The sequence below is a fragment of the Schistocerca cancellata genome, chromosome 2 (genome assembly GCF_023864275.1).
Source record: "Schistocerca cancellata isolate TAMUIC-IGC-003103 chromosome 2, iqSchCanc2.1, whole genome shotgun sequence".
NCBI lineage: Eukaryota > Metazoa > Arthropoda > Insecta > Orthoptera > Acrididae > Schistocerca > Schistocerca cancellata.
Window position 1 is genome coordinate 594,548,519 of NC_064627.1, and position 25,627 is coordinate 594,574,145.

A 25,627-nucleotide genomic window follows, 5' to 3' on the forward strand; every position below is an offset into this window, starting at 1 on the left:
TTTGGACAAGAAGAGAATAGAAGCTTTTGAAATGTGGTGCTACAGAAGAATGCTGAAGATTAGATGGGTAGATCACATAACTAATGAGGAAGTATTGAATAGGATTGGGGAGAAGAGGAGTTTGTGGCACAACTTGATCGGTTGGTAGGACATGTTCTGAGGCATCAAGGGATCACCAATTTAGTATTGGAGGGCAGCGTGGAGGGTAAAAATCATAGGGGGAGACCAAGAGATGAATACACTAAGCAGATTCAGAAGGATGTAGGTTGCAGTAGGTACTGGGAGATGAAGAAGCTTGCACAGGATAGAGTAGCATGGAGAGCTGCATCAAACCAGTCTCAGGACTGAAGACCACAACAACAACAACAACAACAAGTATAAACATGAGAAATGTGCGGGTTTTGCAATGTAGCTAAATTTGTATCTCCCATTGCACTACCATGCTAAAACTGAACCCTGCAACTTCAATGTATCTCACAAAAACAATGTGAAATGTAAAACACGACAAATGCACATAAGCATGGGGGTGACTAACACCAAAGAGAATGGAATTTTGTGCACATTTAAAAGCTTGAATTCTCTCCATACGCAGTATCATTGAAAAAAGTAACCATCATCCTTTTGGCCTCACACTTCATGTTGACTGTCAATACCTGTGGCATTTTAAGCATGTCATTGTAAATTTTGATATTCCATGGTGTTTACTGATTCAGATGGCAATGCAAAGAGTCAGACTACAGGGACATTTTGCAAATGGCTTAGTGTTTCGCTTCTGTATTAGATTTCCAAATAAGAATTGCTTTTGTGCATTCTTGTACAAAAAGTAATGTGTCAATAAATCTAAAGTTACAACTCACCAAGAACACCTACATATGAATATTACTGGGCCATGTGTACCTTCATTTTGCTTCACTTTCATACTCATACATAAATTGCATGGTTTTCTGCATTCCTGCTTATGTACATTGTCTGTTACAGCTACCAGTATGGTCCTGATACATATCTGCTTCAGTTGCGTGATGTCGACTTTCCCGTGCGATTGCGAGAATACATGAAAGTTGCAGCAAACAGGGCTCCTGGTTATTCAGCACACTTGACAGAAACTGCTCCATATGACTGGAGGGTCAGTGTCTATAATCTTATAGATGTGTAAGAAAAAGAGTCGCTTTACATTCATATTTGTTAACAATAAAAAAATAAACTTTGTTCACAGACACCTGTAATACGAGAACGGCGTCGTTTCACTGATGTTATGGATGAAGAAATAGATGATGAAAGAAAAGAACGCATAAATAAATATGGCTCAGGGGAAGTGTATTCACTTCGGCGTTTAAGACATGAGCTTGGAACAAGGTTGGATGGGCATGCAGAAGCAGAGGCCATAATTGAATACAAGAGAGAAGGACAGGTAGCTAAAACAAGTACTGCCTTTAGCATGCTTTTGGTTAATAATTAGAGAGGTTAGTGACTGTTAGCTTAAAAGGGATAGGAAAAATATTCCTTGTTCATTGTGTACATATTTGCCATTATCTCTTGCACTAAGTGGTCTGTTCTCTAAAACTCTCCATAATTGTTTAAAAATCCTTTTTTACCATTTCATCAGGTGGCAAATGCTTCAGATTCATTTTGAAAGTGAAAGGAACTTTTTACCTATCTTTTCTGAAGAACTGATTTCCTGAAAAATAAATAAATACTTTTTCTACAGAAGATTTGTTTGTATGTTCTCGAGGTTTATATTTAGCAAAATTTTCTTGCTCATTTTACCTACATCCTGATTCCTTCTCCTAACAGACTAACTGCTTTGTGCAAGTTAGAGCTGTAGGTAGAATCTTTCAGCTTCTTTTTTTTCTTACAACATTCTCATTATGCCAAGTAACTAAGGAAACATTTATGTGGCTTCAATTTTTTCCATCTTTTTCTGACTCCCCAAGTTTCCCTAAGTTACAGCAACTGAAATACCAGCATTACTTACTACTTTTGCCCAGTAGTCCTCAGGATATCCTTATTTTCACTTGGAAATAATTCACCAGTAAATAATATTATGAAAAGGATAGATTACTATTACCATATAGATGACACATTGAGTTGCAGACAAGCATGACAAGTAGACAGTCTTTTCGTTGTACCTGTCTGCAACTCAACATGTCTTGTGAGTAGCAATCTATCCTGTTCATAATATTGTTGATATTTGATCCTACACTTTCTATTGTTTGATTTCACCAATTGATAATGTCTTTATGAAGTCTTAGGAGTAAGAAAAATAATTCTCTGGTTATTTAAAATGAAATAGATTGTAGTGGTGAAATATAACGAATGCAAGAAATAAAAGTAACAATGTACCATGTAACTGAGACATTGAGTGGTTGATAAGTACATACACAAAATTGAATTTCAGTCTTATTTGTGTACCTACCGAACATTCAACACCTCAGCTATACAGCAAGTTGTGACCTTCACTCCTATTATTTGTGTTCCACCTAGACTTTCCATTGCCATATGTATATTTTACTGGATTTGGTGAGAGATTTACGACAGCCACAGAACTATTTTACTTTATAACACTTACTAACTTAAGTAAGTATTTTAAAGTAATGGTAATTTTGGTATGTCTTGCAGCCTCCATTCTTCCGAGAAAAACCACAGACTCCTCTGCCAATTCTTGAGGATCAGCCAGCTGAATTATCATGCCTTGTAGTTGGCGATCCAAAACCAGTTGTTCAGTGGTTCAAGTATGTCACCTGCTTGATATTAATTATTTTCATTGAAAATATTATAAAAATTTTAGTAGTTGTTGTAGAATCATTGTACAATTTGATGTTTATGTTTTGTTACCAGGAATGATCAGGTGGTATTAGAGAGCAACCGTGTTAAAGTGAGAGAAGATGAAGAAGGACGTTCATTTTTGCGATTAGAACCTGCATTACATATTGACGTGGGAATCTACAAAGTTGTTGCTCGTAACAGAGTAGGACAAGCTATCAGCAGGACACGGTTGGTATTAGATCATAATATTTCTCTGCTGTTGGCACACGTTCGTAATACTGCTTCCTGTACTTGTTGCTGGCTTTTAAAAAAATGTCAAAAAATCTTGTATGTTACACAGTTTTAAATATTCATAGCTTGAGTGTTGGTATCCAACATAGTAAGAAATACTAAAAATAAAAATCGGAATATATAAATATCAAGGCATCATAAAAGAAGTCAGGTAAAAGGCCAAAATGATAGTGAATGAGGAGATACAAACTCATAATCATGTGAAAAAACTGAATCGGCATCAATAAAAACATGTGCCTGCAAAACAGAAGAAGGCAATGTGTAATGGATAATGATGAACAAAGTTACCAGGAAAGTGGTAGAAGTCTAGGGATTTATGGACATTGATCAGAGATATCAATTACATCTAGTATTCTCACACTGTGGAAGGAAATCTGGGAGTCCTGTATTTGGTGCAGATATCGTTGTAACTACTGGGAGAGAATTGTGGAATAAGAGGTGTCCAAAATGGGGTGCTCAGTCATTCTCAAGATGTATCTTGTGTTTGATAGACAGAAGTTCCGATTCCTTCATTAACAACAGATGAAGCTCTAAGAGCATTTCACATGTTGCATGCTGGATGAAACCAGTTAATCACAAACAGACAGTTACCCACAATAACAAAGTGTATCTTGGTATGAGCGTTTGCATTGTAGCTCCATATACAAATGGTTATCTATAACTGCGTGTGTTTTAGTCAGCTATATCTTTGTGAGCCAACAGATTAGCCTGTCACTCTGTTCATTATGGCCAACCTAGTAACAGGAAAACATTTCATGTACTGAGTGACGTGCAGAATTATATCATTAAGAAGATGCACCATCTTGTTACAAATGATGTTCTCTGGTTCAACTTGGGCGGGGAATCACAATTGTAACATACCTAAATGAATCATTCTGCTCACTGTTTCTTCAGTGAAGAGTAACAAATAGTTAACTTTTCATCAGAATATTACATACAAGGTTTTAATTTTGGGGAGCCCATTGCACTGAAATATCTCATTGGGATTTTCTGGTCCAAACCCTTCAAGTTTATTTTACTGTTTATATGTTATAATTGCATAACAATTTTATTTGGTGATACTTTCACTCATAATCATCATGTATACTATAACGTGTAAGCATTTTTACTCGCTTACAAGTACAAATGGATAAATGAAGTAAATTACTAAGCAAATGTGAAAATTTTCTTAAACTGCATCTCAGAGTTAGTAACCTCATCTCTTGTAATGCTTGTATTGAAAGTTTCAAGAGGAAAGAATCTGAAGTTTTTAGTGTGATTGATGACACACAAAACAGAGGAAATTGAGTGTCATGTAGTAATTAAACATTTTCATTTGAAGGATTTAGTAGCTGTGCAAATCAAAACCAAATGAAATCAATTTCATACAAACGTTGCTCTGATACTGCAAAATATGTACTTCTGAGTTAATGATCTTAAACATGGGTGCACTATCTCACAAGTTGATGTAATCTCTGTTCTGCTATTAATGACACCATTAAGAGGTCAACATGATGTGCTAATAGAATATCATAATATGAATGTACACATTGTGCTGATATTGTAGACATCACAGTGGAATGAGTTCACTTCATTTAAACAAATTTATTTGAAAGTAAGATATTGTTATGTTCCTGGGATTTGATTCTGCCATATTTTTTTTAGGAAACACAAAATCAGACTTGTCATTTTGAGAATTCATTTCATTCAAATCTGATGACACCAGCAGATCATCACTCATGCCAATACTCAATAAGTGCTCGTTGGTTTGATCATGTGATTGTTTTTGAAGAAGAAGAAATTGCACATGAAAAAAGCTTGTATATGCTGAGAAATGAAATTACAGGCTTTTGACAAACAGATATTTAGGTGCAGTCTGTAGGATTTTTTGTGCAGTTTGTGAATGTGAATGAAACCTGAGTAGAATAAAGTAGAATAGAATGCAATTTATTCGTCTTCAAACGCTTTAAATGTTATTGGTGTAATGGGCTGTATGGGTCACACAGAAGATTTGCGCTCAAAACTGTCTTTAGTGATTTATTTGCTGTACAAACCTAGGAATAATGTAAGCAAAACCCTGTTAGTATATGCGCATTTTGCATTTTTCAGCTCCCACCTTACCTATGGAACTCTTCTATGGGGTAAGTGCCCCAGCTCAAACATTGTATTGAAATGGCAAAAAAATGGCTATCAGATGTACACTAATCAGCCAGAACATTATGACCCCTACGTAATAGTCGGTATGTACACCTTTGGCATGGATAACAGTGGTGACATGTCATGGCATAGAAGCAAAGAAGCCTTGGTAGGAGCAAGTGTATCCTCCTTGGCCATCATGGTACACTACATGAGCTCCACTGTATCCATAGATACCCATCAGAATGTTCCCCATAGCACAATGGAACTCTTGCCAGCTTGTCTCCATCCCACAGCACAGGTGTCAAGAAGCTGTTCCCGTGCAAGATGATGGATTCGCATCCTCCCATCGACATGATGAAGAAGGTATCAGGATTATTCATCAGACAATGCAACACTCTACCACTGCACCAACACCCAGTGCCAATGGTCAGGTGCCCATTTCAGTCATAGTTGCTGATGTCATAGTGTTAATATTGGCACACACATGGCTCATTGGCTGTGGAGGCCCATCATTACCCAGCATTAACTCTAATGTTAATTTTGCCACAGTTCACAGCCTGTCCTATTTAACCAGTCTGCCCAGCCTACAATGTCCAACATCTGTAATGATGGGTGGGCACCTGGCCCCACAATGTCTGGACGTGGTTCCATCTTGGTTTTGCCACATGCCGAAGATACTCACCACAGCACTCCTGGAACACCTGACAAGCTGTGCAATTTCTGAAACACTAATACCAAGTCTCTGGGCCATCACAATCACCCTTGATCAGACTCACATACATCACACGCCTTTCCCATTCTACACACGGACACCAATCTCATTGATACTACATGCACCGTGTTTGTGTCTGACTAGCAGTCATTCCTTGCCAGATAATGCTGCCATTGCCTGGACGGGTTTACACTGATAACAGGTCAGTGGTCATAATGTTCTGGCTAATCAGTGTATAGCAGCACTTACTCCAAGAGAATCTTGGAATTTATCTTCATTGGAAACACTTAAATCAAAAATAGTGTGTTCAGTTTTATTGTTATTAGTTTTTAAATAATTTTCCTGGAACCAGTTAGTGCATTGGTTCATTATTACATTTACATTATGTCACAGCTCCTCTAGATCATCAACTTGTGTGATTAGAGTTGTTTCATCTGCATATAATACTACCTGACATGGCAAGGGTAAGACATTTATATGTACAATTAATGGGAATGGACCCCCTACTGAGCCTATGCAATGACTTTGAATGGGTAATAAGTCTGATCTTTGGTTGTTTATAGTTACTATCTGCTTTCTGTTGCTTAGGTATGATGCAATAAGGTGACGAACATTTTTTCCAACTTCATAGTACTGGAGCTTTTTGATAAGTATACTATGGGAGACAATATCAAAAGCTTTCCTCAAATCTAGAAAATTTGTACAGGTTGTTTTCTTAGCCACAAAAGAGTCATATACTTTTGTGATGAGAGTCTCAACTGCTTTGACAATGGAAAGATGAGGTCTGAAACCATATTGTGAGGAGCTAAGTAGATTATTTTTCTCAAAGAGCTGGTTAATCTGTTTGTGCATACAATATTCTATTATTTTTTATATGATTGGTATGAGTGAACTGGGATGTGGTTATCAGGAGATGTTTCATCTTCTTTCTTATGGATAGGTTTTACAATAGTAATTTTAGGCAATTTGGGAAGATTTCTTCATGTAGCATTTGGTTGATGTTTTTAGTTAGTGGCACTATAATGTCTTTCTTTAAATTTTTTTATTATATAACTTGAAAGTTCATAGAAGTCATCTGCTTTTGGGTTGCTAAGTTTAGCAGTTGCTTCACTAACTTGTCTGTAGGTTACATGAGACCAGCAGAAGTTGTCATGTTGCTTACTATCTAGAGCTGGAAGCAAAAATTCAGTTTTATTTGCATCTTCAGTGAGTTTGTAATTTGAGCCAGAACTGGTAAAGTGTGCACTCAAGATGTTTGGTTGAATTGGAATGTTGTTGTACATATTTTCAAAGCTTATCTCTGCTTTGATAACTTTCTGTGCTGCTTTACACTTATTTGTCGAGTTTGTTATGTAACTGTCATTGGGTTACCTCTTGGCTGCTCTAATTTCAGATCAATACTATCTCCTCACTGCTGTGTAAGTTTTCTTCTCAGCTTGATTTGTTGCACTCTGAGGTTTATTACTCTTGTGCTGCCTTATGTATTTTTTTATATTTGGGACAATCTGGGTCAAGGTTTTCTACTAGCAATTCTAGAAATTTCTTCGTTGATTCATTAGTAGACACATCATAAGTGGGTACTGTATCCCAGTTTATGTGATTAAGATTTGTTTTTAACTGATTCAGTTTATGTTAATTGAGTGGCCTGATTACTCTTCCTAGTTCAGCTGAAGAACTGTCTGGTTTGTTGATTAGAGGCTGCCTAAGCCACAGTTCTGCGTGATCTGATATATGAAGTTTACAGTACCAAATTCAGTTTTATGTAGCTGAAAGTTGCAGATTATATTATCTAAGCATGCATTGAGCCTGATGGGTGTATCATTTAGACAACAGAAGTTAAGTGATCTTAATGTGTGTAATAGATGCTTGTGGTCTTTTACCTAATGTCTATTTTATATCACCAAATATCAGAACTCTGCAATTTTTATATTTTAAGAGCATTATTATCAGTTTTTCAATATTTTCTATGAATAATTCTTCATTATTACTTGGGGAGTGGTACACTGATACAGCTATTAGTTCTTGAATTGCTGTCAATATTGATGAAATTTCAAAAACTGCTTCTACTCATAGAAAAATTATATGTATCACTTCAGATTCCAAATTATTTGTTTCTCGGATACAGATTGAAACACCACCATGCTTCAAATTTGTTCTACAGTAATATGTTGCTAATTGGTATCAATAAGGTACACTTAATTAAAGTTCACTATGAATTACCCAGTGTTCATTTACTAGCAAAAAATCACAATTTAATTCTTCCAACCAGTATTCAATTTCTTCAAGTTTATTTTTCATTGACTCTATATTAATATGCAAAAAAAACACACTTTTTGTTTTGATGTCTGGCTGGTTGGACACACACAATTCTTGACTACTGTCATCTGGCTGCCCCAGGTAAAATGCATCAGATGATTTATGCTGCACATCCCTTGTGTGATTCACCATAAAAATTCTGAGGTTTCTTCATGGTAAATTTGGACATGTTGGTGTTGTCTCAGCTGTGCTGTGAGGGTGCCGGCTTAAGAGGATTGTACTTTTGCTTATTTGATTCCTGTTGTTGATATTATCATTTATATTTTTAATGATCAGTTTTTTCCCTTGGCTATTAAGGTGTATCCCATGTGCGGTGTGGAATCTGCAGCTGATGTTGCTAACACCCAGGATTTTTACATTTTTGAAATATTTTCATAATGCTGATATTTGTTCATTGACAGCATTAATTTCCTTGTTTAACCATGACCACGCTAGTAAGTCGTATTGGTGTGCGATGTTCAGCATGAAACATTTGTGTGCGTCAGTTTTTTGCATTGTGTTTTTGTTTACATCATTTGATCCACTGCAGAGCACAGCATAATCCTGTGAGGAAAAACTTACTACATCAGTGAACCATGGGTGTTTACATATTTCGGACATAGATGCACCAGGCTTTATGATGGCGCTTGCATTTACTGTGGGTTGTTCACTGAGAAGATGAGTAAATCCACAACCATGACCATCTGCCATTGCACTCATTTAGTCCTCTGTTCACAATTCTTACCACTTTTAGATTGTATACTTGTATGTCTGTTATCCACAACACACATTTCCTGGAACAGACTTTTGCTGTTTTTGCCATTTTCAGCAAAGACTAGCACCTCAAATTTATTTGAAAGTAAGATATTGCTATGTTCCTGGGATTTGACTCTGCCATATTTTTTTTAGGAAACACAAAATCAGACTTGTCATTGATCATCACTCATGCCAGTACTCAATAAGTGCTCGTTGGTTTGGACATGTGTTTGTTTTTCAAGGTGAAACTGCATTTGAATGTCTTTAATTATTTCACTTCTTCATTCTAAGTCTAGTTTGCACCAATGTGGCTTCCATGGTGCACAAAGCACATAGCCAGGTTGTTGTTTCTTCCAGGTATTTAAGGTTGACTCCTGCACATTTTTCATGCAGCCAAGCACTGCACTGTGAACACTTCAATCTTTTCATCATCTTTTTTTGCAATTCCTACACTTATTACTATGTAAAACATCATTTGCATCACACATATTTAGTTTTCCATTTTGATGGGTGCCATCACGTCACGCAAAAGTCCAAACACAAACAGTAATCAAAATCATGGGCAAAGATGATTGAGAGTTCACCAAAGAACAGTTTCATTTGTTGGAAACTCATGGTCACTGTTTCGCCAGATACTCTGGGTATAAACCTCAAAGATTACTTGGACAAAATGATAACTGGTCTGTGTTGCTGTCCATAATAAATAGTTTTATTTGGAAGTAGGGTGCAAAATGTCAAGTAGTAGTACAAGAAAAGCTTTCTTTCATGAAGAAGATATCCTAAACAACACATCATCATTGATAATTGTAACAGCGTATCCACTGAAATTTAGTTTGATCTCTCATTCACCTTCTTCTCATAATACACAGTTATTCTGTATGCCATGCTTGCTGGAAAGAAATTTACTTCATAGGAGAAGGAACTGACACTAGAACAGAGAGTACTTGCAGAATTTGACAAATTCTGTTTCTGGAATAGGATGAAAAAAGTAGCTTATGTGGATATGGTGTCTGTTCTTTCGGACATGTCCGAAAGAACAGACACCATATCCACATAAGTATATAGTTCTGGTGATACTGGCCATGACCTTCTTCTTCTGTGCGGATGCACACATATTCCCCGAACTCTTACGGGACTTGGAAGAATGTCTTCCACGAGTAATGAGTGTGTTGGGGTGGGACACTATGAATGTAGTGTGTGGACATACAAGGTGAGAACGTGAGTCTCGCGGGAGGTGTGCGCGAGATAGTCCCTGCAGTCGCACTATCATCTGTGCCCTCAGTGGCTCAGATGGATAGAGCGTCTGCCATGTAAGCAGGAGATCCCGGGTTCGAGTCCTGGTTGGGGCACACATTTTCACCTGTCCCCGTTGATCTATGTCAATGCCCGTGTGCAGCTGATGGTATTAACATAATTCTAATTTCGAAAAAAGTAGCATCTCACTTCGGCAATTGGAAAGTCATCAAAGGAACCTGCTGGAAAAATAAACTATTTTAAGCATCTTTTTACTTCAGTTATCCATTTATTTTCATAAGCAAACCTGTCCATGATACAGGAATAATGTAAAAGGATACTTGAGTAAATGCAGAAAATGCTTGGTGATATGTACTTGTGGTGACACGTGAATGTAAGTTGACACACAGGTTTAGATACACATTTATATAAGGTAACTATTTGATACAAACAATTAACTCATTGGAAAACTATTAAAATGAATTCAATATAGATTAATGAGAGACTGGCACCAACGCTCCAATTTAAACAGAGGTGCTGAAAAAATGTGACAACTGTTGCATATGCATAAGAATTATGTAACCACTAGAACAAAGAACCAGTCCTTTTATTATTCAAACTGATTCTTTAATAACACAAGAAAAACATGAATCGGTAAGGAAAAATAAAAAAATGGGACCATCTGGTATAACAATAAGATTACCATAAGCATTAAGCAGCAGTAAGAAATTTGTTTGCACTCCATATACAAATACAAGATTTGTTTTGAATTGTGGGCACACCCTACAGCCAGTGCCACAACTTTCTGGGCTTCTCTCCTTAGGATCAAGCAGACTGGATGCATCAACATCACTTGTTAAAGCGAATCTGCAGAGCAGTCATGGGCGCCCAAATAGCACCCTCCTATGCCAACTTTTTAGTGGGGTCATTTAGAGAAAACCTTCCTAGCCTACCAAAACCCAAAACCCCTTGTCTGGTTGAGGTTCATTAATGATAACTTCATGATGTTGACTCATGGACAGGACAATCTGTCTGCACTGCTTCACAACCCAACACCTTCTCTCCCATTCGCTTCACATGGTCCTCCTCAACCCAACGTGTCACCTTCCTGGACATTGACATCCAGCTCTCTGATGGTTCCATCCATGCATCTATCCACATTTAAATCCACTAACCAACAACAGTACCTGTATCATGAAACTGTAATCTCTTCAGTGCTGAAAAAAATCCCTCCTTTTCAGATTAGCCACCTCTGGATGACGTATTTGCAGTGACAGAAATTCCCTTGCCCAGTATGCTGAAGGTCTTATGAGGGCCTTCACAGACAGGCATAACCTCACAATTCCTCATGCAACCCCCAAGAGTGAGCCACAAAGGAGCAACCCCTCATCACCCTGGACTGAAATGAGTGAACCATATTCTTTGCCAGGGCTTTGGTTATCTATCATCATGCCCTGATATGAGGGACTTACTACCCGACATCCTAGTCCATCCCTGAACCACACCTACTCCCAACCCCTTGCCACAGGAGACATATCCTTGTCAAAGACTCAGGTGCAAGGCCTGCCCAATCGACCCACACAGCACTTCCATACTCCAGTCCTGTCACAGGCTTATCCTACTCCATGAGAGGCAGGACCACCTATGAAAGCAGTCATGTCATATATCCCCTCTGCTGCAATCACTGCACAGCTTTGTATGTCAGCATAATAACTGACCTGCTGTCTACCAGAATGAATGGTCACCACCAAACTATGGACAAGAATAAGTAGACCACCTGGTGGCATAACATGCAGCTGAGCACAAATATGCTTGATTTCAGTGTCTCTTTCACAACCTAGGCCATCTGGTGCCTTCCCTTCACCACCATCTTTTCTGAACTACACAGATGGGAATTATCCCTGCAACACATTCTTTGCTCCCACAACCCTCCTGGCCTCAGTCTTCATTAACCAACTGTGCCACACTCTCCACATAACTGTTTCACCTTCCTCTGTCCTGGCACCCCCTCCCAAATCATGCCTCCATGTTACATTCATCGTGTTCTGCTCCTGACTGGCTCAGACATCCATGTATCACATGCCTAGCCTGTGCGCCTGACACCTCTCCCTTCTGCATTCGTATCCAGCAAATCAGCTGACTCTCTCTGAACTGCTAGCTCCCCACCCCCAACCCCTCTCCTTTCCTCCTGCCTGTCACTACCTCTACACACCTCACCCCATAAAATCCACCTTATCCCAACCTACCCAAGTCCACATTTGTACTCTAGCTCAAGAAAAGGTTCATTCCAAAAACTAGCAGGTTTTCTTTCTTTTTTGTGTTTGCTTGTCAGCGATTCAGCACTTGTGCTTTTTGGTAAGTGGTCTACTTTACTCCTAAAGTATTTACATTCTATCAGATCTTTCCTACTGTAAAGAAACTACAGTACAGTATATTAAATTGCTCTGTCCTCGACTAAAATTCTTTCATTTCTTTCATATGACCAGCTGCTTCCTATCCTTCTTTGTTTTACTCTACTGCTGCCCAACTATTTCCTTGCATCCCCATGTCCACCACAATTAGTAACAGACAGCGCATCTCAGAAACCCAGTGATAAACAAAACAAGCATCTTTATGTATCATAAATTAAAGCCATCTACCACAGTTTCAGTCTGTATGTTCAGGATAATTTCAGGAACTACTGGGGGATTTTGATGTAGTTTTTTCTAGTTGATAGACTGATTCACAATGAAAGTTTGTGTGTGTAATTTTTGTTGCTAAGTAATGATGAGGATGTAATAGTGATATTGCTATGTTTTCCATATGTAATTGGCACTTGTAGTGACATCTTGTGGTAATGATGAGAGCTATGAGCTGGTCAGCTACAAATGGTATCTGTCAGGAAAAGTAGTAAACAGTTGTCATAAGTTCAGAGAGCGGTGAAGCTTGAAGAGTCTGTGTCAGGTCTGGTGGTCTGTCAGTAAAGCACAAGCCTGGAAATTGAAAGTTTGAGGATCGAATCCCAGTTGGACCATGGTTTTTAGTCTGTCTTTTAACTTGCATTCATCTTTCAATGATGTGAAGATTGCCAGAAGCAGTACATGGTTCCTATTCCTTGTTAAACTGTAGGTCCCCCTTCCCTGGTTGGATAACTAGGGCAGGTTGCTGATGTGGCATTCCATTGAAAGACTTGCTTCAGGCCATCATGCCACAAAGTTCCCCATGGCATTTTTTTGTCTGTACATTCAGGCTAACCTCAGAAACTACTGTAGGGATTCTGATACGGTTTTTACTGATATGTAAATTCACAAGGAAGGGTTGTGCATGTAATTTATTATTGCAATGCTGGACACGTTGTCCAGCATAGACGCTTGGTTCACCTGGAACACACATGCGTTGCAGGCATGTAAGAGTAACAGACAAAGAAATACAATGTAATGCAGTAGAAAGTATAATTAAGTGCACATGTTACTAAAGCCAACAATGTATACAATCATGATGACATTTGTCATATAAACTGTAAATTTATTATTGCAGAATTGTTCTGGCGAGCATACCATCCTCTCCAGATTCTCCTGAAGCATCAGAAGTATCTGACACAGAGGTATTGCTGAGGTGGAAACAGCCAAAAGATGATGGAAATTCTGCTGTTTTATGTTACAGCCTACAGTACAAAGAAGCAGGTGAGATGACCATACTCTCCAGATTTATCACAAAAGTATAAAAGATGGAAATCATCAAATACGAAGGTGAAACAAATATAAATGGGATTTTTGTTCCTGAGTATCAACAGTTGGTAGGGCTCGACATTTGCTTCTAGTATTGTTGGGTGGGCCTGTTAGAAGTGGGGAGAGCCAGCTGTTACATATATCCATCAGCTTCGTCAGAAACCCTCACAATGTTGGAGCAACAGGTGCACCTCTCCACTATGCAATGCATAATTATAAAATGTCCTGCTCATGAAGGAGTTGAAGCCATGGAAATTTTCCAGAGATTGCCTACACAGTTCGGTGACCATACATTGTCAAGGATGTGTGAGTTTACATAGCATGAAAAGTTCAAGGAAGGGTGAGAATGTGTGGAAAATCAGCAGTATGATTACCGTACTGAGACTAGCATTACAGGCAAATACATTGATGTGGTTCGAGACATTCTTGAAGGTGATCAATGGGTGAGAACATCAGACATTGCAGAACATGTCAGTGCAAGTTATGGAAGCTGTCAAGTGATTATCACAAATGAACTGCAGTTCCCTAAAATGTGTTCCAGATGGACTCAACTTGATCATCCTCCTTACACCCTGGACCTATCTCACTGCGATTTTCATTTGTTTGGTCCACTTGAAGAACCTCTAGGAGGGCACTGATTTGAAGATGATGAGGGCATGGAGGAATTCTTGCGCAGTTGGCTCTTGGTGCAACCAGCTTCATTCTATGATGCTGTGATAGAAAACCTTCCTTCTCATAGGGAAAATGTGTTTTTAAAATGAGGCACTCTGTCAAAAAATAAATTGTAACTGCCTTTTGTTCTACAATATGTTTTTTTTAATAAGATCCCATTTATATTTGATTCATCTTCATACTAATCAAATTTCTATCCATAAGTTGGTAAGCAATTGAGAAAAAAGAGATTTGTGTCAAAATAACAAGTAAAGGGATCTTACACAATCCAGAACTGAAAAGACTTCTGTAAATTGATTTACAAAACCAAATATATATTATTTTTATGTGTGACATGGGCAATCTAATTTATTTTTGCTTTCCTTCCTGCAATTTCTGTAAGTATCTCCAGAACTGAGATTTTTATTTATTTATTTATTTATTTCTTACACCATGGATCCAACTGTGACAATTTCACATGGATGTAGTGTGTGTCAATTTTTACTTTGTCAATGACAAGTACTTGTACACTATGTTTACAGGTAAAGAATATAAAGTTACTTAACCACTACAGTGATCCATAACACAATATAATGGAATGAGAATCCTTAGACCTACAGATTACAGGTATAAAACAAAGTAAATTAAACCTGAAAAGGTCATACAACCCAGACTGTTAAATATAAGCAGTTAACACTAAAAGAGTTACATATGTGACAAGAATGTTCAGCTTAATGTTCAATTTATATGATAATACATCTTATTTTAAGGCCGTTTCTCACTGTGTTTCATAAACTCTTCCAAACTGTAAAATGACATGGCTAAAAGCAATTGCCTCAGAAGCTCTTTAAATGTAGATTTGTTGGCAATTTCACATTTGATTTCTGGAGGAAGAGCATTAAATATCTTTATACCAGAGGACTGTACACCCTTCTGCACAATCTTCAAATTTTTACCTTCAGTGTGGAAATCATGTTTCCTCCTTGTGTTATACTGATGGTATTCACTGTTACATTTGTATAAATCAGTGTTTTTACTTATGAAACACATAAGTGAGTATATATATTGAGAAGTAGTTGTAAGAATTCCCAGATTCCGGAATAGGCTTCTGCAGCTGCATCTAGGATCTACACCAGACATCACTCTTACAACACGCTTCTGAGCAATGAATATTTTCTTTGCAAGAGGTTGATTTCCCCAGAAAATAATTCCATATGCCATCAAAGAATGGAAGTAACCATAGTATGCAGCTTTTTTAATGCTTAAGTTTGCACTGACAGAGATGATTCGCATTGCAAAAACTGAAGAGCTGAGTCTCTTGTAAAGATCTAAAATGTGATGGGACCAGTTTACTCTACAGTCAATGTTCACGCCTAGAAACTTTGTTACTTCCACTCTTTCTATGATCTGTGTGGCATATTTAACAGTCATTTCTTCCTCAGTTTTGGCAGTTGGGGTGAACTGAATATAATTAGTCTTACTCAGGTTAAGTGAAAGACCATTTGCAGTAAACCACTTCATTAAATCTATAAGAATAGTATTAACAGACTCTTGAACATTTTCACATTTAAGACCATTAACCATTATGTTAGTATCATCTGCAAAGATGGTAAAATTGCACTGAATCATTGAAGAATAAGGTAAATCATTTATAAATAACAGGAACAGTAAAGGACCAAGAATAGAGCCCTGTGGAACTCCACAATTTATGTCTCTCCATTCCGATGAAATCATTCCACCACACAAATTGTCTGACTTATCTAAGACTACTTTCTGTTTCCTCTCTGTCAGGTATGACTGAAGCCAGTTATTTGCTACACCACTTATTCCTAGATGGTCTGCCTTCAGTAACAGTATTTGGTGGTTCACAGTGTCAAAGGCTTTACATAAATCACAAAATAACCCTGTTGTCACCATTTTCTCATTTAGAGATTCCAAAACCTTATCTATAAAAGCATATATTGCTTGTTCAGTTGACAGACCTTTCCAGAAACCAAACTGATGTTTGCTGAGAATATTGAATTTATGTAGGTGTTCTAAAATTCTAGAATACATGAGCTTTTCTAGTACCTTTGAAAACACAGTCAGGAGAGATATTGGTCTGAAATTTTTAACATCAGTTTTCTCCCCTTTCTTAAAGAGAGGCTTCACGATAGCATACTTTAGTCTATCAGGAACAATTCCTTGCTGCAAAGAGGCATTGAAAATATGACACAGTATATTGCTTACAGAAGTACAACACTGCTTTAACAATTTGCTAGAAATATTGTCTACTCCACAGGAGTTCTTGGTTTTCATGGAGGCAATTGTTCTTTCAATTTCTGATACTGTAACGGGTCTAATATGCATTTGGATGATTTTGTTAGGGAAAGCATTTCGCAAGAAGGTCAGGGCATCATTCACAGAACCCTTGCAGCCTATTTGCTCAGACACTGACAGGAAGTGTTTATTAAAGATTTCAGCTATGATCTCAGGATTTTGCACAAGATTCCCTTCATGTTTGATTATGAAGTTTTCTACAGCTCTTTTTTTATTGTTCCCTGTCTCCTTGTTAACTATTTGCCAGACAGTCTTCATTTTATTATTGGAGTTATCAATTTCTTTTACATAATACAGTGCTTTTGATGTCTGAATAACTTTCTTTAGGATTTTACAATACATGTTATAATGGCTGATTAATTCTCTGTCCCTTGACCCTCTGGTTGCAACATAAAGTTCTCTCTTATATTTACATGACACTCGAATACCCTTTGTGATCCATGGCTTCTTTAAGGACGAGGAAATATTGTTCCTAACAAACTTTTTAGGAAAAGCTTCTTCAAAGTGGGATAGGAATTCATTTATGAATATGTTGAACTTTGTATCAACATCATCTACTCTGCGAACTGAATTCCAATCTTCATGCTGCAGCTTATGGTTAAAAAATTCCAGGGTCTCTTTGTTCATAAGTCTGATTGCCTTCCAGGATGGGACTGCTTTCTTGACAGGTCTGTAGATATTCTGTCTTTCCTCAAACACTGCCATCTTGCTGTGCTATGATAAAAGTATATGCCACACAGAGAGGATCTGATGTTGTGCTTTCATGTATTTCCTTTTGTTTTCATAAATCATTCAGAGAGTGCAAGTGAACTTCTTTGCCCAAATGCAAAGCCCACGTCTTTACCAAGTCTTTTCAAGCACTCTTTTGGCATCAAAAGTCTGAAGTAAAAAATAAAGTCTGAAGTAAAAATGATTAAAGCAATCTTCATGTTCATACACAGTCTGATCAGGAATTTTCTGGAATAGGTGAATAAAATGCACATGTAAGTCTTCAAAAACTTTTATTCATTCAACTTTGTTATTCGTTTGACATTTTGTGGATTCATCATATTTACATTTCAATAAAATTTGCACACGCCTTCACCCATAATTGTCTCTGTTCATTAGTGAGGAAATGTTGTTCAAATTTTTCACGTATATATTTTGCTTCCCTAGGACGTCAAGAAAAATGGCATTAACAAGGGTTTTCTGAATGTTGTACTGATTTTCTATTATGTGGAATGCCAAATTTTAGCCCTGCCAAGTAAGATCCTGCACATTTCAGAAGTGCGTGTTCTTGTTCTTTGTGGGTTGATGACCACTCCTTAGGCCAATATGAACAGCTGTGGTCCCTCACAAAATTATTTTTCCACCACAACAAACAGTCATCACTATTTTCCTCTTCATCATTTCAAATATTTCCAAAACACTTTTCCCATATTAGAGCAAAACATAGTAGCTACACACTGTTCCATTCTCTGAAAGTGATAGGTGTGGCAACAACAAGAAACAGATAGAATTATAGACACCAGAGAAAATGACAATCACTTAGAAAGGAATGAAGTATAGCACATTTGAGTGTAACAGATAGTGCTTGCGGTTTTTAACTGAAAGATCATTCTGGGAACATTCCAGTATACACTACTCAAATCCCACACCTACAAAATTCTCTGAGATGCTCACCATTCACAGTATATCATTTTCTGTTTAATTTTGATCTACCTCTTTACTGCAGTTTTCAAAGCCATCACTAGATTGGCCCAGAAGTGTGAATGTTCATGTGTAAGCATTTTTAGTTATTTCCTGAAATAGTAATATAACATTGCTTCCTTTTAATAACATTTTTGTTTGTTTTTGTTAGTTGTATGTAATATTGTAGACTGAAAATAAGAAGAGTGCATTTAGTTCATAAATGATTTTTAAGAGGACGAGATGACTCAAAAGACTACTAACATTTGAAAATGCACTAATTCATGGAATAATGTAAGTAGAGAGGTGAAAATTGACACACAAGCCTGAAATGACATGAAGTTTTATTGAAATCAAAATGACTGCAAAAACTGGCCAACAGATGGTGCTGGACAGTAACGCATCGGTGATGCCACATAAGAATTATGCATAAAATGAGCTGTAGTGAGAGTCAAATGTGCCAGCAAAATCATCACAAGTTGACTTTACCACAAAAGTCATTATCAGTGAAGCTTTACTATAAGAATAGGGAATCCGCTAGTGCAGCTTTATGATCCCATCACCATAAGAAAGGTATTTTAACAGCTAAAGGTCCTGTGACAAGTGTCACTGTGAAGAAAATGATTATGAAATTTGAAGTTAAGGTTTGATAACGCAATTGGCCCCATAGTGGGCAATCAGACACAAGTGCTCCTGCTGCTTGGATAGAAATGGAGACATAAGCAGGTTCATCTCCATATAGTGAAGTTGCACATTGCACCAGCATTCCAGGCACTACCATTTGGAGAGCATAAGGTAACTGGTAGTCACCAATTTTATGATACAAAACATTTGCGGTGTGAGCACTTCAAAAAATGGGGGAAAATAACAGTTGGTTGGCTAACATAATGTGGACCAATAGAGACCATTTCACATGCCTACGATCTGTCAACAGCCACAACTGCTGAATTTTGGCTACCAAGAATCCTAGAACCTTCATGGAAACCACCATTGCATGATAAGAAAGTCATGGTGTGGTGTGGACTTACCACATCATTCATTATTGGACCCTTTTTCTCCAAGGAAATTTGGGGTGCTCCTTTTCAAAATATCAGTGTGACAGAAGCAAAATACATGACAAGATACAGAATTGCATCATTCCTAACCTGGATGATGATCTGGAAGGTACAAATTTTATGCAGGATGGCACTCCACCCCATATTGCTACACATTTGAAAGATGTCTTGTGCACATGTTGGGTGAGGATCATGTGCTGAGCTGCCACTTCCATCATGCTTGGCCTCCCAGATCCACAGATCACAATCCATTTGATTGTGGACTTACCCTGAAGTCAGAAGTATACCATGATCGTTTGACATCATTAGGTATGATAAAAGGCAACATAAGAAGGCAATTTCTCACCATACCTACTGACATGCTACACAGAGCTGTTCACAACACTGTCCCACATCATTTTTGCTAAAAATCAGTTGTTAGGCTAATTACAGCTTTCGTATCAGATGAAGTGCCATCTGTTGATCATTTTTTAACTTTTTTTGTTTCAACAAAACCCCATATAAATTTTTATCGCTCTGCCTACATTATTCCATGAAGTATTGAATTTTCAAATGTTAACAGACTTTTGGGTCACACTGTATGTTATTGAGACATGACTGTTTGACATGCATATAGATACTATAGATTTTTTAAAAAATGTTTTTTATGCTGTTGCTTATGGGAAATAGTTTCATATCGAAAAGTTTATGGCATGTGTTGCTTCACATAGTATATTCAATTCTTACCTTGTTCCCAAAAGTATTTTCTTCCTTGTAAGCTCTCTCATGTATGTTCATAGCTTTTCATGGCTGAAATAAATTTCCATAAAATTCTTGTAGGTTGTATTCTGTGACATTATGTAAAATGAGACTCTACCTTTCTACCACTATTGCAACTAGCCTTCATCACGATGTGTAATACTACTAAATAAATGAAACTTTCAGCTCTAATGTACTATCTGCACCTGTAACCCTATCTGATTCCTTAAAAGAAATGTGGATAAGAGTAATCACATAAATGAATGTCACAAATTGAGATGAAGGAAGCTGATTGTTTTATTGTGTCTAAGATGAGAAAGATTTTTACTGGCCCATCAAGAGCAATTGCTTTCATGATGTGTAGAAGATGCCATGGAGTTTGATCACAATTAGGATGTGTCAGTGTGTTGTGTGCCTTCCATAGAAGTGTTTACAGCCACATTTGTTGGGGCAGTCTCACGAATCTAGTCTCCCCTTATGGTGGCTAAAGGTATAGTGGCTACCACTGGCAGCAAAGATGAAGAAAGCTTGTAACCATCTTTGCAGTTCATGTTTGAGGGTCACTTAACTATCTCAATCACTTCCTATATCTTTCAATCATATAATGAATTTTATTTGTGCTTCTTTTAAATGGGCAAGAGTGGCAACAGTATATCAGAGTTACTTGCCTCAGTAGTATACTTACAATAGTGGCCAAACCTGTTCATAATTTTACAATATGACACAGACAACCTATCAGAAGAATTTTATGGAAAATGTTTTGTCATTTTTTTAATTTTCTATACACAAGATGTTTTATATGTTTTCATCAGTGTATTCTTTTACAGATAATGTTGAGTGGCTGGATGTTGCAAACAACATTGATCATGAATTTTTCCTTGTGCATGACTTAAAACCAACAACAAATTATCAATTTAGGCTCTCTGCTCGAAATCGCATTGGTTGGAGTGAAAAGGGCATTCCTACAGAGCTAATTAAAACAAAGGAATCAGGTAAATGTAGTGTAAACAGTATTAGAAAAATTAAGGCAACAAATGCCGTGCAAACATGTGATACTGCGTGATTAAAAAACAATTCTCTTTTAGAGGCCACATGGTTAATAAATACAACTGCAATGTTTATCGTAAAAAAGAAGAGAATGTATTCTTTCTGTAGATGTTATTGCAGTAGTTAATAAATGTCAGCAATGTTCAGAATATTATACTGAGTGTGGCCTTTACATAAAAGGGTTTTTGTTCTCTCTCTCTCTCTCTCTCTCTCTCTCTCTCTCTCTCTCTCTCTCTCTAATAAACTGTGCAGATAATAGTGCACCAAAATTAATCTTGTCACATTGATGTGAAACTCAATTTTGGTCAGAGCAGGTGATGCAGTGATTAGTGGAGTGTGAAACTTCCTGACAGATTAAAACTGTGTGCCGGATCAAGACTCAAACTCGGGACCTTTTGCCTTTCACAGGCAAGTGCCCTACCATCTCGGTCTGGCACACAGTTTTAATCTTCCAGGAAGTTTTATATCAGTGCACACTCCACTGCAGAGTGATAATTTCATTCTAGAAACATCCCCCAAGCTGTGGCAAAGCTATGTCTCCACAATATTCTTTCTTTCAGGAGTGCTAGTTCTGCAGGTTTTGCAGGAGAGCTTCTGTGAAGTTTGAAAGGTAGGAGATGAGGTACTGGTGGATGTAAAGCTGTGGGGATTGGTTGTGAGTCATGCTTGGGTAGCTCAGATGGTAGAGCACCTGCTCGCAAAAGGCAAAAGCTCCTGAGTTCGAGTCTCGGTCCGGCAAACAGTTTTAATCTGCCAGGAAGTTTCTTTACTATTGTAGTGTATTTGTATTTGCTACAGAAGCTTACAGTAGTTTACAATCATGTGAACCATTGTTTTTATTGGAAAATGTTTACATCATCACAAAAGTTTATTTATGAACCTGAACTATCCCAAATCTCCCCAAGAATAGAATCTTCCGCATGGAATTCAAGGGCCAGAGAAGCAGATGAAGGAAGTGTGCTAGCACCATTTTTGTTTAGCAGCCATACTAATTTGTCACTGCACAAGGCAGGAAATTCAAAACAGTAGAACCTTTTACACCTGCTACACATATTGTGACGAGAATCAACTCAAACTGAACCCACTAAAATGTGAGCTAATGTGTTCATTTGAGGACCTGGGAGGGCATAAAATAGTTTAAAAATCTACTTAGAAGATAACACAGGAACACTGTGCAATTCCAAAATACCTGGGGTTTACACTGGACTGTGCCTTGTGTTTTAAGAAGCATTGTCCAGATACCAATTTTAAAGTATCTGCTAAAAATAATGTTGAGCGCAAGTCAATAGAAACTGTAAGGACTTCTTCACTAATTTTGTTCTACTCTACAAGTGAATACAAATGCCCTGCATGGTACAGATCCCACCATACCAAAGTTGTAGGAGTGACTAATAATCAGATATGTTGCAACAGTAAAGGTTGTCTGCAGTCCACTCCTACAGGAAAGCTTCATTGTTACTCTAGACCCATACTTTCCGATATTTGATGAGAAATAGTAGCCAGTAAAAGAAGATTAAGCAATTTCAGAAGCTCATCTTCTGTTTAGCTGCTAGCAAGCACATTCACAACTGAAGCTGAGCAACAGTTTCCTCAAGACAACTGAGGAAACTCGTAGCATCACCATAGGAAATGAGACTACAAATGTAGAATGCTGAAACACAACACCTGAAAACATGAATTATATCTTAAGAAAAATGGATTGCTTGGAAGTCAGTCATCCAACTCAATTTTGGAGTCACTGGAACAGAACTAATTTCCAGAGAAGGCATTTCTGTCTAGAGATTGTGAATGTGGGGCTGAGCAGTATTTGTATCCATGTTGTTGTTTGCTTCTGGCACAATATGTAAATAAGAAACAGAGGTAATACTGTGTAAGAAAGAGGCACATAAATCACTTTTACTAAAATATACTACAGGTGTGAACAAAGAATATGGTTTAAATATCTAAAACTCATTAGTGTTTGCAAGATATGTAGGATGATCTTAGAACAAATGATCATTGGTGTGCTATATGTACTGCTGCTTAACAGTGTGTTAAAAAGGGGAAACAAAGCCACAGCTGAATACTAAAGTATTCTATTAAATATAGTTACAGATGATACTTTTTTATCGAACAGCTGCCAGTTGAAAATATTTTTTGTTTTGACTTTCCTGTGCCATGAAATCCCTTATTCCTTATGACACACACTGATCTTCAAAATCGCAATTTGTATTTCACATCTATTTATTGGTCCAAGACTTCTCATGCCCTGACTTTGCTTGATATCTGACAGCATTCATTATGACAACAAACCTTAAAAATGGAAAAGGTTTTTCAACTTCATTATTTCTAAATTACAACTGGGTCATAATGAAATGTTAAAGGTACTCTTCATCACACTGATATTTGAGGCATATTGCAGTTTATATAGTGTCCTGCATTAATTTGTTTCAAATAAATAAAATACAAACACACATTATTCTAAGACAAAACAAAACAGTATATGTATGGAATGGAAAATTATGTGTTGGCACTGTAGTAAATCCCAACAGTGAGAAACAAATAACAATGTGAAATGCAAAATTCAAGCACCGAAGATAAAAATGTTGTTTGCTACTATATGTTTTATATGCAATTAGGCATCAAAAACAGAATTGAGGTAGACAATTAGACATCATTTAGTGTTAATCATATCTGACTTTTATAATAAGCTAATACACTCATCTGAATGAAGTGTCACAATTTGCTGCTGTATCAGTGTTGACTGTACAGCAAGTCTACAAGGAACGGTGTACTTTTTGCAGCCATGTAACATGGCAGGAGAACAATGTTTGCGTAAAGATCCTAGCCAACAGGGACCAGAGACAAGTGTCATAGAGTGCCAATGACAGTCAATTTCAAACCACACAAGAATTGCTGCAGCCAGTGAATGATGGCCCATCTCATCCAGCTTCCGAGCTAATATGTGGATGAGAACTGCTTGTAATAGATCTTTGGATCTGGGAATGCTGCAAAAGACCTTTGCTCACAGTGGCATATAAAGTGGCAGATCTTCAGTGCATCAAACAACACAAACTGGACAGTAGTTGACTGTAGGCATGTAGTGTGCAATTATATCTTCCTTTAAAATGACACAGCAAGGCATCCAGTGAACTGATGGCCCTGTGGGTTGTTTAAACTGCAGTACTTGGAGAGCACAGTTCTGGCTAGAATCAGTTGTGCATGTTTTGGAGATGAGTTTTGTAACATGACATGGGCCCATTCATTCATGTTATCGTGAACATGAACCAGGAAGTATATTTAACTATTTTTAGCAATCAGATTTTGTCCTTTATTCTGCATCTTCTTTTGGGGTATACTGTGGGTACTTCCATCTTCTAAGATGACAACAGTCATATTCACAGGGCAGCATGCATACATTCCTGATTTGATGAACACACAGGCAACATATTCCAACTTGACTGACACACTAACTTACCTGAATTTAATCCCATAGAAAATACATGGAACTATTTGGACCATCAGTCCGCCCTTGTGGTCTCACGGTAGCGTTCTTGCTTCCCGAGCACGGGGTCCCGGGTTCGATTCCCGGCGGGGTCAGGGATTTTTCCTGCCTCGAGATGACTGGGTGTTGTTGTGTCGTCTTCATCATCATCAGTCATCCCCATTACGGTCGGAGGAAGGCAACGGCAAACCACCTCCATTAGGACCTTGCCTAGTAAGGCGGTGCGGGTCTCCCACATCGTTCCCCTACGCTCTGTAAAGAAGCATGGGACTTCATTTCCATTTCCATTTGGACCATCAGGTGAGATTTAGCCATCAACATCCCCTACTTAGCACTGCTGGATGTAGTCATCGATGGGTGGGTGCAGCTGGATTTGGCGTAAGTAAAACAGTTGTGGACGCTTTTCCTCACCAAACTGCGGCCAGTATAAAGGCTAGAGGTGGTGCCTCATGGTATTAGTGTTATGTCTCCTGCAGATGACTAAATTTTTGTCTGGTATGTTTATACAAAATGACAATATTAAAGTTAGTATTTGTTAAATTGTAATGTAATTCAGTAGGTTTCTAGACAGCTCATTTGTTTCTTCGTGTTCACCATAGAGAAAAAACTGGGCAAGAAAACATTAATGCTACACTTGAGGCAATAAAAGTGATCTGTTGCGTGTGAACATTATTCTCATTTCATATGTATATACTTCAAAGGCGCAGAGGTGTTACATTGATCGACACCTGCACTGTCAAAGCTTCCATGTGGGAGCCACTGTAACATAGTTATTGCAAAGCTGTATATT

At 37.7% G+C, this 25,627-nt stretch overlaps 1 protein-coding gene and 1 non-coding gene across 2 annotated transcripts in view; both read left to right on the forward strand.

The window, feature by feature from the left end:
* LOC126162232 (obscurin) overlaps positions 1 to 25,627 on the forward strand; it is a 720,647-nt gene that overhangs the window by 670,826 nt on the left and 24,194 nt on the right. Inside the window, exons 52-57 of the mRNA XM_049918601.1 lie at positions 979 to 1,123; positions 1,214 to 1,408; positions 2,617 to 2,729; positions 2,836 to 2,991; positions 13,685 to 13,830; positions 21,134 to 21,298. Coding sequence (XP_049774558.1) covers positions 979 to 1,123; positions 1,214 to 1,408; positions 2,617 to 2,729; positions 2,836 to 2,991; positions 13,685 to 13,830; positions 21,134 to 21,298 — 920 coding nt within the window. The remainder of the gene's footprint in view (positions 1 to 978; positions 1,124 to 1,213; positions 1,409 to 2,616; positions 2,730 to 2,835; positions 2,992 to 13,684; positions 13,831 to 21,133; positions 21,299 to 25,627) is intronic.
* On the forward strand, positions 10,210 to 10,284 carry Trnat-ugu (transfer RNA threonine (anticodon UGU)). Its single transcript has one exon. It is a non-coding gene; the product is annotated as a tRNA-Thr (tRNA).